This window comes from Micromesistius poutassou, assembly GCF_964030765.1.
Source record: "Micromesistius poutassou genome assembly, chromosome: 5".
In the NCBI taxonomy this organism is placed as follows: Eukaryota; Metazoa; Chordata; class Actinopteri; order Gadiformes; family Gadidae; genus Micromesistius; species Micromesistius poutassou.
The window spans coordinates 3,325,810-3,345,016 of NC_140275.1; the positions used below are offsets into that span (position 1 = coordinate 3,325,810).

General features: G+C 48.1%; 1 protein-coding gene across 1 annotated transcript; it reads left to right on the forward strand.

Annotated features, from left to right (window-relative positions):
• LOC311343723 (erlin-2-like) lies at positions 1-17,548 on the forward strand. The gene is made up of 12 exons (XM_084468666.1): positions 1-44; positions 773-880; positions 1,228-1,309; positions 1,974-2,020; positions 2,194-2,255; positions 3,650-3,775; positions 5,235-5,308; positions 10,445-10,503; positions 10,600-10,691; positions 12,034-12,123; positions 13,683-13,762; positions 14,943-17,548. Exons 2-12 carry the CDS (start codon positions 774-776, stop codon positions 15,114-15,116), a joined length of 993 nt encoding a protein of 330 aa, XP_084324792.1. The 5' UTR covers positions 1-44; position 773; the 3' UTR covers positions 15,117-17,548.
• Positions 17,549-19,207: the final 1,659 nt, after the last annotated feature.

Genomic DNA, 19,207 nt, shown 5'->3' on the forward strand with positions numbered 1-19,207 from the left:
CAAGGATCCTGAATCAGTCGAGCGGACGTCTGTGAATCATACAGGTAAATACCCCCTATAGGGCCTTTAGCACTCATTTTAATGTATTAACCCCCGCAGGGCTGGACCCGGACAGTCCGCGGTCTCATCTCACGCCGGAGCTTCACTGTGACGTTAAGTTGGACGTCGCTCACGATTCGGCGTCACACCGGTTTAGTGGATCGGGTTTAAAGTTGCAATCGGATCTCAAACGGACTCTGCTAATTATCAATTTCTTACTTCCACTACAATGACATTTACCACTGCCACTGATTGTACCAACGTGAAACGTACTCCTACTACTACTATAGTACTAGTACTACTATACTAGTAATAATAATAATAATACTACTGCTATTATACTCCTACTACTACTATACTACTACGCAGCAGTATTATCCTCATCTAATGTCGGGGTACAGAGGTGGGCATCATTGCAACTAGGAAGATACTCACGAGTAGATACTTAGGAAGAGGTTCGTTTATTCGTGTTCATTGAGCAGTCCACCGCTCCCCGCGGGTCGGACTTGAGTCAATCCTCTTACCGCTGCGGAGGAAGGTCAGGGTCACCGGGGAAGGTCACCCACCCGGGACCGTCCCAGGTGAGGGCGGGCTTATCCCGCTGAGAACGGGCGGTTAAACCCCCAGCGGGACGGCTCTAAGGCGGTGGCCCTTCTGAACTGCAGCCCTGGACATTTTTGATGGAAACGCGATGCTTGAGCTGAAGGCGATGTGTGTGTGATTGCTCCTCCAGGATGTCTCAGTGGGGGGCCATATTCTCCATTGTTGCGGCCATCGGTGGTGCAGCTCTGTTTGCTTCTGTGCACAAGATAGAGGAGGGCCACACGGGCGTCTACTACAGGTAACACCTCGGTTCAAACACAGACTCATACACTCCCACCGTCTCCTATAGCCCCTGTCCAAACCCCTGTTCCACTGTGTTTAAGAATAGGCCTTATCTCTAACTGTTGGAGACGCCTGTCTAGCTGAAGCATTGGGTAACACTGGTTCTTTATCATGTGTGTTCAACTGTTCAAACAACTCTGACACCATCAGTTGTTCTGTTCAGCAAGTCTAATACAATCCCTGTGCGTTTCTTTATGTCTGTCTGTCTGTCTGTCTGTGTGTGTGTGTGTGTGTGTGTCTCTGTGTATCTGTGTGTTTGTGTTTGTGTGTGTGTGTGTGTGTGTGTGTGTGTGTGTGTGTTAGGGGAGGAGCTCTGTTGACCACCACTAGCGGGCCGGGCTTCCATCTCATGCTGCCGTTCATCACCAGCTACAAACCAGTTCAGGTGAGACGGCTTCTCACTGCTATGACTCCACAATACTAAATATATATATGATATATATATACAAATATATATATGATATATATATACAAATATATATATGATATATATATACAGATATATATATGATATATACATATCTATATATGATATATACATATCTATATATGATATATATATATACATATCTATATATGATATATATATATATACATATCTATATATGATATATATATATATACATATCTATATGATATATATATATATATATATCTTTATAGCTCTATATAGGTATAGATATAAATATATATACATATCTATATTTTATAGATATATATATATATATATATATATATATATATATATATATTAGGGGTGTAACAAAAACCGATTTGAATCGGAAAATCGATTTTGATTTAAAAGATGCGAAATTCAGAAGAATCAGCTCGATTCTTCTGAATCGAGCTGAATCGAATCGTTCCATTTAAAAAATGTATCGTTCCTGAATCGTATCGTACCCCATGTATCGAGATACGCATCGAATCGTCTTTTATTGGAGAGATGCACACCCCTAATATATATATATATATAGATCTATAATGTATATGTTGTATATACTGTGGGATTGTAGTGTTCCTGAATAGCTCTGATTGGTTCCCTGCTGCAGACGACCCTCCAGACGGATGAGGTGAAGAATGTTCCCTGTGGCACAAGGTACGCCCCCTGATCTGATTGGCTCTCATGTTGTTTAGATCATTTTTTATGTAGGTGTTTTATTCCTGGTATTTATCTGTTTTATTCGTGGTACTTTTATGTTTTTTATTTATGTTTTATTCATGGTGTTTATGTGTTTTACTAACGCTACAACTGTTTCGTTCTCTCCCCAGTGGAGGAGTGATGATTTACTTTGACCGCATAGAGGTGGTGAATTTCCTGGTTCCCTCTGCAGGTAAACCACAAAACACAATGTCACACCAGGAATACACATGGTACTAACAGGTAAACCATAAAACACAGTATCACACCAGAGTTACACATGGTACTAACAGGTAAACCATAAAACACAATATCACACCAGAGTTACACATGGTACTAACAGGTAAACCATAAAACACAATATCACACCAGAGTTACACATGGTACTAACAGGTAAACCATAAAACACAGTATCACACCAGAGTTACACATGGTACTAACAGGTAAACCATAAAACACAATATCACACCAGAGTTACACATGGTACTAACAGGTAAACCATAAAACACAGTATCACACCAGAGTTACACATGGTACTAACAGGTAAACCATAAAACACAATATCACACCAGAGTTACACATGGTACTAACAGGTAAACCATGAAGCCTTCAGCCATTAAACAAAACAGGAAAAGGCGCGAAAATCCACAAAATGGAGGCGAAGTGCTGGTTAAAACTCCATGTGGCGTTTTACTTGTAACACTTAACGTTTACAATCAAATCCAGCTTTATTTAGACAACACGACAACACTACAAAAATTTGTATTCCAGGGAAAAATGACTAATTTCACTCATTTCCCCCTCATTCCGTCTCTTCTATGAGGCTTATCAAATACGTACATCAGCGTATTCCAGGGGGAAATGACGCAATCTCTTGCGTCGGTACGATTTCCCCCTCATCCCGGTCTCTTCTATGAGGTGTATCAAAGGTCTGGACGTTGACGCATCAATACACGGGAAGAACACGTGACGTGGTTCCTCAGAACGGGTTGAAGAGAGAGCGGTGTGTCACACTCAGTGGCCTCGTGGTTCTCTGGCAGAAATACACTGGGAAGAAGGGTTGTGGCGATTGTGGTGATGGCTGACCGACATCGCGATGGAGAGCCACCATCGTGATGCCACATGAGCAGATCTTGCACACAATGTCAGTCGTGTCCCTTGGCTGTCCACTCTCATCAGGTCTAAATCCCCAAAATTGCCATAAAAGCGAAGTAGTAGGCCTACCCCCCCCTCCCCCCAACACTGATGATGTCCTCGTCCACCGTGATGTTTTACTGTAAACATCGTCACCTGCCAATTTAGGGGACAGCACCCAACCCTACTGGGAAGAAGCAGTAGTGCGCTGCATTAAACAGCTGCTTCTCTTTGCTCCGTTGACTGTTTCAGGGTTAGGGTTAGCTTGTAGCTGTTAGTGCACGTCTTCATCCGTGAGTGATGAGCAGCGTCAGCACTACCAGCGTTTGGATTGGGTGATTCCCCCTTAGGTCGTCCATCATATATCATGTTCTTACCACCATTACTACTACAGTTGTGATTGACTGATTCCCTTTCCGCGTGTAACTGTGCTCCCTGCGTCCCGCGCTGCAGTGTTCGACATCGTGAGGAACTTCACGGCGGACTACGACAAGGCCCTGATCTTCAACAAGGTCCACCACGAGCTCAACCAGTTCTGCAGCGTCCACTCTCTGCAGGAGGTCTACATCGGCCTGTTTGGTAAGAGGAGCTCAGGCATCCACGATCCCCCCACACCCCTCTCATGCACCTATTGTACGTTGTATGTCCAGGCATTTAATGCACGCACTTATTGTATGTTGAGTGTCCTGGCACTTAAAAATAGTATTTAGCATTGTGTAGCATGTTTTGCTAGCTATCTTTGTTGTACACGGGGAACGGGTTAGCCTAGCGATTGGTAGTGCTTGGCACTTGGTTCTATGAACATCCTTACTGTACCGACAGAGATATATTATTGTTGTTGTTGTTGTTTTTCTTTCTTCTGACAAATTTACTTATTGCAAGTCGCTTTGGATAAAAGCATCAGCTAAATGTAAATGCAAATGTATTCACTGATGACATGCAGACTTTAGAGATGGGGAAAGTCCATTCCGCAAAGTAATGTTCATCCAACAGAGGGCGCTGTAGTGTATTACCCTGTCGTTCACTAAGTTAGGTTCTGTGATCAAATCAAATCAAACTTTATTTACATAATGCCTTTCGTACATAATTGCAATACAAGGTGCTTAAAGAGAATGAAATATGTTTTAAGGTTTCTTTTGAAGGTGTTCACAGAGAGAACACCTTCAAAGCCTCATAGCCGTCTGTCCTGGCTTCACCAACACACCAGGGGAAGTGCTCAGATTCTCTCAGAGAGCAATGGAAACATGTAAACAGTGGTTCTTTAGCGCTGTGTTGGTCCATAAAGAGCTAGTGATCACCAGAACAGTGAACCCCCACACTGGAACTCTTGGCAGGACGCTCAAAGTGCTGAACTGCTGCGTTTGCGTTCTGCAGCAGAGCGCTCAACGCAGCGCGGCCATAAGGAAGCCATTTCACCAGATGACATGCAGATTTTTAAGTGAAGCGTGGAGAGGCGTTATGAGGGTTTGATCACAAACACCGCTCCATTAACGACGTGTACCTAGAATAAATGTAGAAGAATTTACGCAGCTTGAAGCCCGGCTAACCTCCTAGTTGTTTTGCTTTCAGCTTCATTGGGCTGTGCTCTGGGAAACAGGGCCTTTGTTAACCCCTGGGTCTTCTGTACCTCCTCCTAGTGTATTGTAGCGCATCTGTGTGTGCTTACTCCGCCATCTCATAGTATATAGTGTTGTACAACATCTGTGTGTGTTTATCCCTCCTTAACCGGGCCCAGGGCCTGGGAAGCTGGAGGTTATGCTGTCACCGCTTCCCGGAACCTATTGCACAACCCATTGGAGACAGGGAACAAACAGCCTGGGGTTTATGAAATCCATATTAGCGACGGTCCATGAAGCAGTCCTTACCAGAAGGCTGTTGGTTCGCTGATTGTTGGTTCGGCTGACTGGCTGACTGGCTGGCTGATCTTGCTGGGAGAACTGACGGTTTGGGAGAGGCACCCATCAGAACCGCTAAAGTGTGTGTGTGTGTGTGTTGTGTCTGTGTGTGTGTGTGTGTGTGTGCCCGTTTCTCTCTCCAGACCAGATCGATGAGAACCTGAAGTTGACCCTGCAGGAGGATCTGAACTCCATGGCTCCTGGGCTCATCATACAGGTACCCGGACCCCCCCAGGGCAAACTGTCCAATTTGGACCTGTGTTCATTATTATCTGTTTGAGATGTGATCCCCTCTCACACCCTCTTACGTACTTATTGTATGTTGTACGTCCTGGCACTTAACAATAGTACTTGTGTAGCATCTTATCCTAGCTATCTTAGTTGTACACGGGGAACGGGTTAACCCAGCGATTGTCAGTGCTTGGCACTTGTTTCTATGAACGTCCTAACTGTACCGACAGCCATATATTGTTTCTCCTTCTTCTGACAAATGTACTTATTGTAAGTCGCTTTGGATAAAAGCGTCTGCTAAACGCCCTGAATGTGAACGATCCGCTCCAAGCCATAATCAACCCAGTTAGCATGAGGCTAATCTAAGGCTAACCTCGTCGGGAGCGCAGTGGCCTGCTCACGTGACGCTCACAGAAGCCATGATGTCATACTGGAGAGGGTCGTTCGTGCTCCTGTTGACCAGGGGTCAACCCTTCTGGGGCGTGACGGACACACACTTTGGCACACTACTTAAACACTCCGTCAGCAGCAGGCCACTGCTATTCCTCCCCCCCCCCCCGTCCTCTCTCCTCCACCCCCTCCCTCTCTCCTCCCCCCCTCTCTCCTCCACCCCCTGTCCTCTCTCCTCCCCCCCTCTCTCCTCCACCCCCTGTCCTCTCTCCTCCCCCACCCCTCTCTCCTCCACCCCCTCTCTTCTCTCCTCCCCCCTCCTTCTCTCCTCCGCCCCCTACCCTCTCTCCTCCACCCCCTCCCTCTCTCCTCCCCCCCTCTCTCCTCCACCCCCTGTCCTCTCTCCTCTCTCCTCCACCCCCTCTCTTCTCTCCTCCCCCCTCCTTCTCTCCTCCACCCCCTCCCTCTCTCCTCCCCCACCCCTCTCTCCTCCACCCCCCCTCTTCTCTCCTCCCCCCTCCTTCTCTCTTCCACCCCTTCCCTTCTCTCCTCCACCCCCTACCCTCTCTCCTCCACCCCCTACCCTCTCCCCCCCCACACCCCCTCCCCTCTCTCCTCCCCCTGTCTCCCTGATCATCCTCACCCTCCTTTTATAATGGGCCTTTGTGGAGGTGACTCATCACACCCCCATTTCCAGCTGTGTGTTCCACCTAGAGACCTCCCCAGCCCAGGATGAAGGAGGCCATTCATGCAAGACCTGTGTCGTGTGTTTTCTATATACTGGGTTTTGTGATGAATTAAGAGGAATAATATTGGGAGGAGAAAGAGAGAGTTAAAATAACCACGGGAGGAATGTGGCGGCGGCTTTGGGTATCTGCGCGAGCTCACGAATAGTATTGACTGGCATGAGTTAGCATGAGGCTAATCTAAGGCTAACCTCGTCGGGAGTGCGGCGGCCTGCTCACGTGACGCTCACAGAAGCCATGATGTCATACTGGAGAGGGTCGTTCGTGCTCCCGTTGACCAGGGGTCAACCCTTCTGGGGCGTGACGGACACACACTTTGGCACACTACTTAAACACTCCGTCAGCAGCAGGCCACTGCTATTCCTCCCCCCCCCCCCCGTCCTCTCTCCTCCACCCCCTCCTTCTCTCCTCCACTCCCTCTCTTCTCTCCTCCCCCCCCTCCCCTCTCTCCTCCCCCCCCTCCTTCTCTCTTCCACCCCTTCCCATCTCTCCTCCACCCCCTCCCTCTCTCCTCCCCCCCCTCTCTCCTCCACCCCTTCCCTTCTCTCCTCCACCCCCTCCCTCTCTCCTCCCCCCCCTCTCTCCTCCACCCCCTACCCTCTCTCCTCCACCCCCCTACCATCCACCCCCACCCCCTCCCCTCTCTCCTCCCCCTGTCTCCCTGATCATCCTCACCCTCCTTTATAATGGGCCTTTGTGGAGGTGACTCATCACACCCCCATTTCCAGCTGTATGTTCCACCTATGCCGCTTTTCCACCGCCAGTACCAGCTCGTCTCGACTCGACTCGCCACGCCTTTTTTGCGTTTTCATTGGCAAAAAAAGTACCTAGTCAGATTCAGATTTCCCGGGAATCGCGTCTCCCGTGATTAAAACCTAATGACGACCCGCCCATGTTGGAGAGGTTCTTTTCTACGACCCACCCACATTGAAGAGGTACTTTTTTAGATGGAAACTCGACCAAACTGAGTCGAGTCGAGGCGAGTTGAGTCGAGTCGAGCTGATACTGTCGGTGGAAAAGCGGCAATAGAGACCTCCACCAGCCCAGGATGAAGGAGGCCATTCATGCACGACCTGTGTCGTGTGTTTTCTATATACTGGGTTTTGTGATGAATTAAGAGGAATAATATTGGGAGGAGAAGGAGAAAGAGAGAGTTAAAATAACCACGGGAGGAATGTGGCGGCGGCTTTGGGTATCTGCGCGAGCTCACGAATAGTATTGACTCCGCGGTCTACATGGAAGAATCAGACTGGAAAGTTGCACCTTGATTTGAACTCACTTCTACAAAGCCTCATCAGAATCAGAATCAGAATCAGCTTTATTGGCCAAGTATGCACACATACAAGGAATTAGACTCCGGTAGGGTGGACACTCTCTCAGACAGTAGACAATAGACATACAAACATACACACACACACATATGCACACAATATAGAAAATTTCCACATAGGGAAGAAATAGGCTGCGTGCCATGGGACACAGCACAAGTAGCAGGTAGGTATTAGACAAATCCTATGTACAAAATATACATAATATACATAATATATTATGTATGATGACCGCTGTGTAGAAGATGGTCATAAGCTCCTGTGGTAGGCCATGTTTCTTCAGCTGCCTTAGAAAGTACATCCTCTGCTGGGCTTTTTTGAGTATGGCTCTGATGTTGTGTTCCCACTTCAGATCCTGGGAAATGATGACTCCCAGGAACTTGAATGAGTCCACTCTGGACGCCACACTGTTTGCTATTGTGAGGGGGGGCGGTGCTGGGGGCGTGTTTCCTGAAGTCCGCTATCATCTCCACAGTCTTTAGAGTGTTAAGCTCCAAGTTGTGCTGGCTGCACCAGGATACCAGCCGCTCAACCTCCAGTCTGTAAGCAGACTCGTCACCGTCCTGGATAAGACCAATGACAGTGGTGTCGTCTGCAAACTTTAGGAGCTTGACAGCCGGGTCACCCGAGGTGCAGTCGTTGGTGTAGAGGGAGAACAATAGAGGGGACAGGACACACCCTTGTGGAGCACCAGTGCTGACAGTCCTTGTATCCGATGTGATGGCTCCCAACCTCACATGTTGGCTCCTATCAGTCAGGAAGTCCACAAACAGGATCCTTGCAAAGGTCCTATTCTGATTCCAGGTGTTGCAGAATGTAGTGCAGCCCCATGTTCACTGCATCATCCACTGACCCACTGTTTGCCCTGTAGGCAAATTGCAGTGGGTCCAGCAGGGGATCGGTGATGGATTTCAGATGGGCCAGTACCAGGCGTTCAAAACACTTCATAGCCACTGAAGTCAGTGCCACGGGTCTGTAGTCGTTTAGTCCAGTGATGGTGGGTTTCTTGGGGACAGGGATTATTTTGGAGCTTTTGAAGCATGAGGCGACTTCACACAGCTCCAGGGATCTGTTGAATATCCGCGTGTTTACTGGCGCTAACTGTGAAGCACAGGGAGGGGGGCGTGAATGAGTCTTTTTCAAACCGACAGTAAAAAGTGTTTAGGTCGTTAGCCAGACCAGATGAAGATTAGCCTCTGCAGTGGGGGAGGGTTTCTTGTGAAAGGAGTTAAAATAACATTGTCTTATAGGAGTGGACCCAGTGCTGAAGAGTGGTCCCTCACCACTCAACTCACCATGACTTAGCCTTTATAACCTGATCTTAACAGCCTCAGCCTCTCTGTCTCTCTGGATCTCCTCTGGAGTATCACATGATGAGCAGACCCCAACCCCCCTTTCTCTTTCCCTTCCTCTGTTTGAATATCTGTACTCGAAAACCGACTATTTATAGGACTTGGCCTTGAGGCTCTGTCCGTCTGTCTCCCTCTCTGTCTGTCGGTCTCTCTGTCTGTCCGTCTGTCTCCCTCTCTGTCTGTCGGTCTCTCTGTCTGTTTGTCTGTTTCCCTCTCTGTCTGTCTGTCTGTCTGTCTGTCTGTTTCCCTCTCTGTCTGTCTGTCTGTCTGTCTGTTTCCCTCTCTGTCTGTCTGTCTGTCTCCCTCTCTGTCTGTCTTTCTCCCTCTGCAGAGTAACAGTTTCTAGGTGGAATGCGTATTTGTGGCGGCTGGGTCTTTTGGTCAATTATCCTTCTTTTGGTTTTGCTACCTGTCTTACTCCTCGGCCCTGTCTCACTCCTCGGCCCTGTCTCACTCCTCGGCCCTGTCTCACACCCTGTCTGTCTCACACCCTGGCTGTCTCACACCCTGTCAGTCGCACACCCTGTCTGTCTCATACCCCGTCTGTCTCACACCCTGTCTGTCGCACACCCCGTCTGTCTCACACCCTGTCTGTCGCACACCCCGTCTGTCTCACACCCTGTCTGTCTCACACCCTGTCTGTCGCACACCCCGTCTGTCTCACACCCTGTCTGTCGCACACCCCGTCTGTCGCACACCCCGTCTGTCTCACACCCCGTCTGTCTCACACCCCGTCTGTCTCACACCCCGTCTGAAAGGCCAACTAGCACACCCAGTTCTTTCTGCCCGCTGTGCAGAAAGAACTCTGTGTGTTTCTATCTTCCCTCTACATTTGTTGTTTTGTTCATGGACTTCATGATGTTGTTGGTTTTCCTCCAGCAACACTTTCTGTTTATTTAAACAACAGATGTTCAGGCCAAACTTGGTCAAAGGCATTCTTTTTTTTGTTTTTGTTTTTGCTTAAGGCATTATTTTATAAGTCTTTTGTTCCTGATCACACAGAGCCTCTCAGCAGGCTGGTGTTGACTCAGACCCCCAGTACTCATTGGGGTCAGACTGCTCCCCACTTCGTGAACGGGGCTGATCAGTCCTGGCCGTCCGGTTATTGGGGAAGATCCTGGAGCTTCTGTTAAAAACAGCTTGTGAACAGTGTGAAGCAGGTTTAGTGAAGCAGGTTTGAGACTTGTGGCTTCTGGTAATCTTTAATAACGTACATTTACATTTCGGAGAAGTCATAAGAACCTAATAGTAACCTAAGTAATTATCTCTTTCTCTCTCATTTTCCGTCTTTGTCACTCGTTCTCAGGCAGTTCGTGTAACGAAGCCTGTCATACCGGAGAGCATTCGCAGGAACTATGAGCTCATGTAAGTCTTGATGCACACACACACACACGCATCATCTGCTTCCCATTACCGGGTGGTACTCTGATATCTGTGTGTTTATTGTGTGTCTGTTCTCAGGGAGAGCGAGAAGACCAAACTGTTGATCTCCCAGCAGACCCAGAAGGTGGTGGAGAAGGAGGCGGAGACTGAGAGGTTAAAGGCTGTGATTGGTGAGATCCTTAAAATGATGAACATCCAATTGGGATCATTGCTTTGTCTCCCACACCCCCTCCCACCCTCTCTACACCAGGGGTCAAACTCAAACCTAGTGAGGGGCACACTGAGGGTCGGGAAGGAAATCAGGGGCCAGACATAAACAACAATGATGGCAGGAGAAGAGGCTTCCGAACACAGACAAGGAAGCAGAGACCTGGAACCGCTTCATTTGATTACACTTGATTACACACACTATTCATACTTTGCATGTGACGTCACAACCACTGGCTGGCGGGCAAGAACTCCAGCAATAGTCGAGTCGAGCTGCGACTCGAGCGGCGTAACCTAATCAGGGCGTCGCCGTACCACACGAACGGTCCTTTCAGACGGTTCCTCTCAGTCCAAATACCGCCATGATGGAAAGATTAGTTCAACGGGAGCATTTGTGCCAGACATACACATGGCAAACTGACAAATTAGACATTTTATTTATTTTTGTACGGAATCGCCCTGCTTCCTGAAATGCGCGAACATCTTCGCCCAGCGCTCATTCCACTGTGCAGATTAAATCGCGCAGCATTCTGTAACAGCAGCTGTGCGATCATCCCTGCCCTCACACATTGTTGAAATCATATGCTGGATGCTTTAATCTTTCTATGTGTATTTTAGTGAATGATCGGGCTATAATAAGACCACATTGGCTATGTAATCGCGGACAAAAGGGGACATTTCATAGTGGATGGTGGAATAGTAACATTCACCTTTGCTTTGATTATGAAGATATTCCTGTTTTTCACCTCCCATACGACAGCGTTGTTAACCTATCCGTAGGCTTTCAATTGTTGTGCGGTATAAGGTGACGGATTCTCTATGAGATAAATGTAAATATCTCCAAACTCCAAGTCTGGTAGCGTCTTTGCCAGCTTCAAAGCAATGAATAACCTACATCAGCGGGTGCTGTGTATGGATCACAAGTTCCGAGTATGTTTATCTTCTCTTCGTATCTAATTTTAACATTTTGTGACAAATGGTCTAAATAGTTGATTTATTTAAGTATCGGAAATCTGCAAGGCTGCAATTCCCCTGGTTGGCCGTTGTTCATCGCCATTTTGCCAGCGTTTGTTGCCCTCCAGGTATCCAAGGTAGTCACGTGACCGCAAAGTATGAATTGGCCTTGCACCAGTACACATTGGAGACAACGACACCACGGATGAAGCGCAGTGCGTCCACACAGGCGCAGTTGGACGGCGGTCCATGCGATAAACCAGTGACAGTCCTGGGACCCGCGCTGGTGTAACTGGGGGGTGAATTGACACGTCTCTAACGTCTCCCCCGGCCGCCCCCCCCCCCTTCCAGAGGCGGAGAAGGTGGCCCAGGTGTCAGAGATCAAGTTTGGACAGAAGGTCATGGAGAAGGAGACGGAGAAGAAGATCTCTGAGATAGAAGGTCAGTGATGTCCCACTATACATCCCCACGTCCCACTGTCCATCCCCACGTCCCACTGTACATCCCCACTATACATCCCCAGCTCCCACTATACATCCCCACTATACATCCCCACTATACATCCCCACTATACATCCCCACTATACATCCCCACTATACATCCCCACTATACATCCCCACTATACATCCCCACTATACATCCCCAGCTGCCACTATACATCCCCACTATATATCCCCAGGTCCCAGTATATGGTGGTTAGGGTTGGGTACCGAGTACCGAGTGGTACCGGGGGCAACATGGTCGGTTCTACCCGGACCCAATGACTACATTTCTTCTGCCCAGCTGCAGCCATCATGTCCAAAGTAAAACGCTCTAAAGTATGGCTTTACTTTACTAAAACAAAAAATGACCAAAAATGAGCAGCACATGCAAGTGCAATACAACTATTTTGTGTAAGGGGGGAAATACCTCCAATTTGATGAAACACTTTATTATTATCCGTTATTTTTTCAGTAACGGGGTAATCAAACTAATTACTGTTTCCGTCGTTACAACGCCGTTATCGTTACTGACAGTTAAATGCGGTGCGTTACTGTGAATTGATTGAATAAACTGTGCACACACCAGGCTCCACACACAAACTGCTAGTGAGGAGACCAGGTTTAACAAAGAGATAAGCGATTATGATTGGCTAAGGAGTCATGTTTCATGGTAGCCAATCGGAGCCAGTGTTTTTACCCACAAGCCAGGCCACGCGCAGTCGCGCACCACACACACCAAACAGATTCGAAGAAGCAGCAGAGACAGCGAGTCCGGAGCAATCCGATGAAAAGTTGGCATTTTCAAGGTGGAGATATAAGCACTACTTCAAATTCATTGACATATAGCAACTTTTTTTTCTTTTCTTTTTTACAGTAACGCAAATAGTTCGATTTTCAAAGAATTTTCAAAGAATTTTCAAAGAATCAGTGTTGGCATGGCATTTCTATAAAAAAAAGAAAAAAGTATCGATTTCGGAACCGTTTAGGAACAGGCATCGGTTTACAGGAATCTAAATAGAACCGGAATCAAAATATTTCAAACGATACCCAACCCTAATGGTGGTGGGGGTGGTAATTGCGGCTTAAGTATTTGGAACATTCCAGTACATTGTCCAACAGAATGAAGAACCCCTCCCTCATCCCCTTTCCCTTCTCATTCATCACTCCTCACCAGCTCACACACGCCTGCCTCATTCGTCAGCAGCTTGTTTAGTTTTAACATTTTAACCTAGTTTTAAGTGTCTGCTTCTGTCTGTTCTTCTGGTACTTAACCTACCTACCTATCTTTGTTGTATACGGGGAACGGGTTAACCTAGTGATAGTCAGTGCTTGGCACTTGGTTCTATGAACATCCTTACTGTACCGACAGAGATATGTTGTCGTTTCTCTTCTTCTGACAAATGTACTTATTGTAAGTCGCTTTGGATGAAAGCGACTTATGTAAATGTTAATGTCCATGTGTCAGACAAAATAGTTTTCCGACAATTAAAGTCTGTACCCCGTCGCCGTGCCAACAGACGCCGGCTTCCTGGCCCGGCAGCGGGCGCGGGCCGACGCCGAGTTCTACACCGCCAACCGGCTCGCTGAGGCCAACAAGGTGAGTCCCCCGAGGGCCCCCCCCCCACCCCGTCAGAGAGCACACACACCAGGGGCCCGGCGGGACGTCTGCCCGGGCTTTGGCCCTCTCCGGACCCCAGAGACCACTAGAATAGCCCTTCAGTAAATCTAAACTTATGTGCTGAAATAAACATCGAAGCCTCGAGGGAGAGCCGGAAACAAAACACCCGAGGCTCTCCGGGGCTGGGGAGGTCGGACCGCTGAGCGCTCTCCCCGACATCTGCTCTTGATCTTGGGCTCTGCGTGTTGCGTAACCCTGGCGGCGGTTAGCTGATCCAGAGGTGCGCTGCGCTACTGTCAACAGAACTGCTACAGCCGTTTACCATTTAGAGATCTCCGCCACCAGAGCACGCTGAGGAGCAGGGAGGGGCGTTGGAGTTGCTCCTCGCCGTGTTCTTCTGGCATGGGGAACTGGGAGGCCCCTGGAGTACCGGGCCCACCCCCCTCCTCTCTCAGGATGGGAGCCCCCCGGGGTCTCCGGGGCTGTGGCTCCAGGGAGGGGAAGTCTGCATCCAGAGCTCTGGACGCTCCGTCAGTCCCTCCTCGTGGATGAACCCTTATAGACGGCGGCTCATGTCTACTCAGTATGACTAGATCATGATGCTGTAGACAGGCTCATGTCTACTCAGTATGACTAGATCATGATGCTGTAGACAGGCTCATGTCTGCTCAGTATTACATGATGCTATTGACACGTTTATTACTACTCAGTACTATTAGATTAGGAAGCAAACTGCAGTACAAATTGTACTATTGTAGCAAATGTTGTAAGGTGAATTAGGCTCCAAAACAGCAATTTAATCTAATCGCTTTACCTGTACTGCTTTCCTGTGCAACTCACCTCCTCTCCCTGGTCCTCCTCTCCTCCTCTCCTCCTCTCCTCCTCTCCCTGGTCCTCCTCTCCTCCTCTCCTCCTCTCCCTGGTCCTCCTCTCCTCCTCTCCCTGGTCCTCCTCTCCTCCTCTCCCTGGTCCTCCTCCTCCTCTCCTCCTCTCCCTCTCCCTGGTCCTCCTCATCACCTCTTCTCCTGTCCTCCTGGTCACCTCCTCTCTCCTCCTCCTCTCCTCCTCCTGGTTACCTCCTCCTCATCACCGCCTCTCCTCCTCCTCCTGGTCACCTCCTCCTCCTCCTCACCACCTCCTCGCTCCTCCTCCTCCTCAGCTGAAGCTGACCCCGGCCTACCTGCAGCTGGTGAAGTTCCAGGCCATCGCGGCCAACAGTAAGATCTACTTCGGGAGCGATATCCCCCACATGTTCGTGGACTCTGGCGCCAAGTGGCCGGGCGCCGCCATCACCGAGGCCTTCGGGACCGACCTGGACCTAGACAAGGACTAGACTCACCCCCCCCCCCCCCCCCCCCCAGGGGCCTGGAACACTGCCCTAACCAAGCCCCCCCCCCTCTTACCCCATCCCCATCCGTCACCAACGGGCGCTGCCCCCCCCCGTCTCCGCCATCTTGTAAATGACCAGCCCCTCCCTCGTTCTCTGGAGTCTGTCCACGTCTTGACGCGGGCGGCGAGGTCGGCGTCTTGTGCCGCGGCGTCCTCAAAGCCTGACTCTGGGTGTCCTGACCGCCGCTCCCTCTCGTAGACGCCGTGTGTGTCCGGGGTTGATAGCCAGACTGTAAACGAGGGTGTGACCCCCGCGGTCAGGAAGCTAACGCCCTCTATTAAACCAAAGGAGTGAACACGCGAGGCCACGAGGCGATGGTCGACATGTGGGAACTAGTCTAGAACTAGTTCCTCTGACAGGCTGGATAATGAGACGGTCGTAGCCGTTATAGCTGTACCATCTATTGCCTGGATATTAGGATCAGTTATAACATGAGAGCCGTCTAAATTATTCTGTTTTTATAATATCATGCGACATGCTTCTTTATCCAAATCCAGGCGCCCAAATATGGCGACTGATTTATGAGAAGTCACATGACTTCTCAGAACACGGGGGTGGATTGGCATGTGCTGCCGATTGGCATGATGTCATATCCCCTGTGTCCTTCTTTCTGTCTATTTGTCTTGCAGTGGAAACCCCCCCCCCCACACATTCTTGCACAAGGTTATTTGGGGACGATTTAATTATGGTTTCTTTGGACGGGACGTAGCACTGACCTGCAGGTGGGCTGATTGACAGCTCTTGACCACTAATTCTACTGAGAGTTAAGCTGTTTTGTGCATTTCTCTTGAATCATTACTATCTTACATTATTTTCAGTTAATAAACGTCCCTCTGAAACATCCCATCATGTCCACCCCCCCCCCCCTCCCCTCTCCCCCCAGTAAGGATCAATGCTTCCCAGTTGAATAAGTGTTTCCACTCTGTAGTGCTGAGCAGTACCACACGGCCCTAGGGTCCCCACACCAGCGTGTGTGTGTGTGCAGCCTCAGGTCCTAGAGGTCCCCACACCAGCGTGTGTGTGTGTGTGTGCAGCCTCAGGTCCTAGAGGTCCCCCCCAACATTTCCAACATAACTTCAAATCTTTTTGTATTTGTCCCATTTTCTATACTATTTTTTTGCTAGCAAAATTTGGCTATTACGTTATTAAAAACAACTTTTTTTCATGTTAGGTTTAATTTGTAGTGGATTCATCTTGTAGTGTAGCCCAGCAAGCAGAAGCCCAGGTGCATCTCGACCCTAAACCTGTCAGGTGTTCAGACCAGGGATCTAGACCCTAAACCTGTCAGGTGTTCAGACCAGGGATCTAGACCCTAAACCTGTCAGGTGTTCAGACCAGGGATCTAGACCCTAAACCTGTCAGGTGTTCAGACCAGAGATCTAGACCCTAAACCTGTCAGGTGTTCAGACCAGAGATCTAGACCCTAAACCTGTCAGGTGTTCAGACCAGGGATCTAGACCCTAAACCTGTCAGGTGTTCAGACCAGAGATCTAGACCCTAAACCTGTCAGGTGTTCAGACCAGGGATCTAGACCCTAAACCTGTCAGGTGTTCAGACCAGAGATCTAGACCCTAAACCTGTCAGGTGTTCAGACCAGAGATCTAGACCCTAAACCTGTCAGGTGTTCAGACCAGGGATCTAGACCCTAAACCTGTCAGGGGTCTCAGACCAGATTCTGAAGAAGATCTGTTCCTCGTTTCCAACAACGCTGCTGTGTGTGTGTGTGTGTGTGTGTGTGTGTGTGTGTGTGTGTGTGTGTGTGTGTGTGTGTGTGTGTGTGTGTGTGTGTGTGTGTGTGTGTGTGTGTGTGTGTGTGTGTGTGTGTGTGTGTGTGTGAACACACACACACTTGAGATGAAGGACCACATTCTATTTAAATAAAGATGTAACCTCCATGAAGTTTGAATGTTTGAGAAACCGACGTTCTGCTGAAATCTACCAGTTTCTGTAACACTAATTTTTGTGATTTGTTCGTCGGATTTGTGCGTCCACAATTCTTGTCTACACTGGTCTCCTCAATGGATTTTTTTCACCACCTTGGTGTAAAGATTTGTTAGTTTAGTGAGTTGTTCATACCCTCTTGTTGTAATGTCAGATAGAGGAATTAAACTGTCGGAGCTTGGATTGAAACTATACCATACTGCTACTTTAACACACACGCACACACACACACACACCATCATGGTCGCTTCATTGCACGTTTTCATGGACTTCTGGCAGCGTTTTGAAATTTCTTCATAATTCCATCACCTTTGACCTTTGCTCAGGTTCCCTTGACGTTCTACGAAAAGTTCAAAGGTAACTTTGATTCACTTTTGAATGTGCAATGAAATTAATATGAAAGTGTCAATAAAGATTGTTTGTGTTTTGTTAAAGACGTGTGTCTGTGTGTGAGAAGCATTAACAGTCCAGTCTGTAGAATATAGTTTCAACCAGCGCTGCGGTTACCAATGGCAACACACTGAACACACCCTCATCCCTCACCCTATCCCTTCCAGCGACTGGCGGAATGTACTGGCCTGTTCAGTGGAAGGTGCCTGCAGGTATTTCTGTGCTGTTTATGCTACAGCATCGACCTATAATTATCTCTATCGTTTAAGTGTCTTGGGGATTCATCTTGATAGCAGTCGGCGCTACAAGGTTCATGGTGTTGCACCTCCTAAACCGAGACTAAACTTTAAAACAGGAAAGATTACATTGTTTCTTTCTTATTTTCTTTGTTGAAATACATTGTATATTCACCAATATGCGTGCATTGCTATGTAGGTAGATATTGAATATTCTTAAATTAACAAACTAATTATTTTCTGTCGTCAATGTCCCTAGGTCCCCCCCTAGGATTTTCAAGTGAGTTGATGGCAAAAAAAAATCATAATTAGTTGTTAAAGTAATCCCTAATACAGGTGTATTACTATTCAGGCAGATTAAAAGAATAGGCTACAGATAGCCTGTAGCGTTTAGCTAAATAGCTGAAGTGTGATATGTATGAAAAATCGTTTGTTCTTTATTGTTGGCCATTCTATCATGTGAATAGTTGCATTTCTGTTTCTTACTTTTTGAAAATGTGCCAAGTGACGTGAATTGGATGTCAAATCAAGGGACAAGATCTCTCAGGCTTTACTGGTGACATGGGGGGGGGGGGCTGGTGGTTATCAGCCATAGAGACGCAGGTTCAAGTTCCGCTAATGATGGTCGTTTTGTTGACATAAAGCTGTTTGCACTCTCGAAGATTGTCATGCAAGAGAAGACTTCAGACATGGCATAGTTAAGTCTCTGAGTGGTGCAGTTGTAAGACCTGCTGATTAAAGTGCAGGAGACCAGGGTTCAAGTCCTGCCTATGTTGGTGTTTTTTCAAACATAGTCATTGTGTGTTTCTAATATAGCTGCAAGCAGAAACAGTGTCAGGCCTGCCTGAATCTGGAAAAATGTGAAGGGAAATGGTGGATTCGGCAAAACAACACTGAGGATCACTCTTAAGTTAAGGATCCATAGCCGAAACTGCAGCTTCCTGCTGAGCGTGTGTGCAGTGGTGACCCTGTGAGGACAAAACCTCCCTAGTGCTGGAAGTGGTCAATCATTGACACTGATTTAGTTTGATGCCGTTTCTCCGGAGAGACTGCTGGAAGTAGCATCAGCGGAGACCAGCCCATCACCACCAGGTGGCCCAGGGTCACCTCAGTGACTCAGGAGTACAACATAGACCAGCTGCAGTTGGGGTTCAAACCCTCAGACCTTCTGCCTCGCAGGCATGCTCTACTCGCTGAGCTATTGACAGACATGCTCCAGCTGTTAGAGATTAGAGATTGAGATTGAGATTGGAGGAGTCGGCATTATCAAACAATGATTAAACTAACTAATAAAAAATAGATCAGTATTTCATTTATGCACAGGATCAGATGTTATAATCCCTTGTGCCAAAATCCAAGGAAAACACATATTCAGAAGCCCCTGCCCAAACTAACCTCGCAAGCACGCTGGCCACTAAGCTACCAACCAATGGTGAAAAACACGAGACAAATGGCCCATCTAACAGC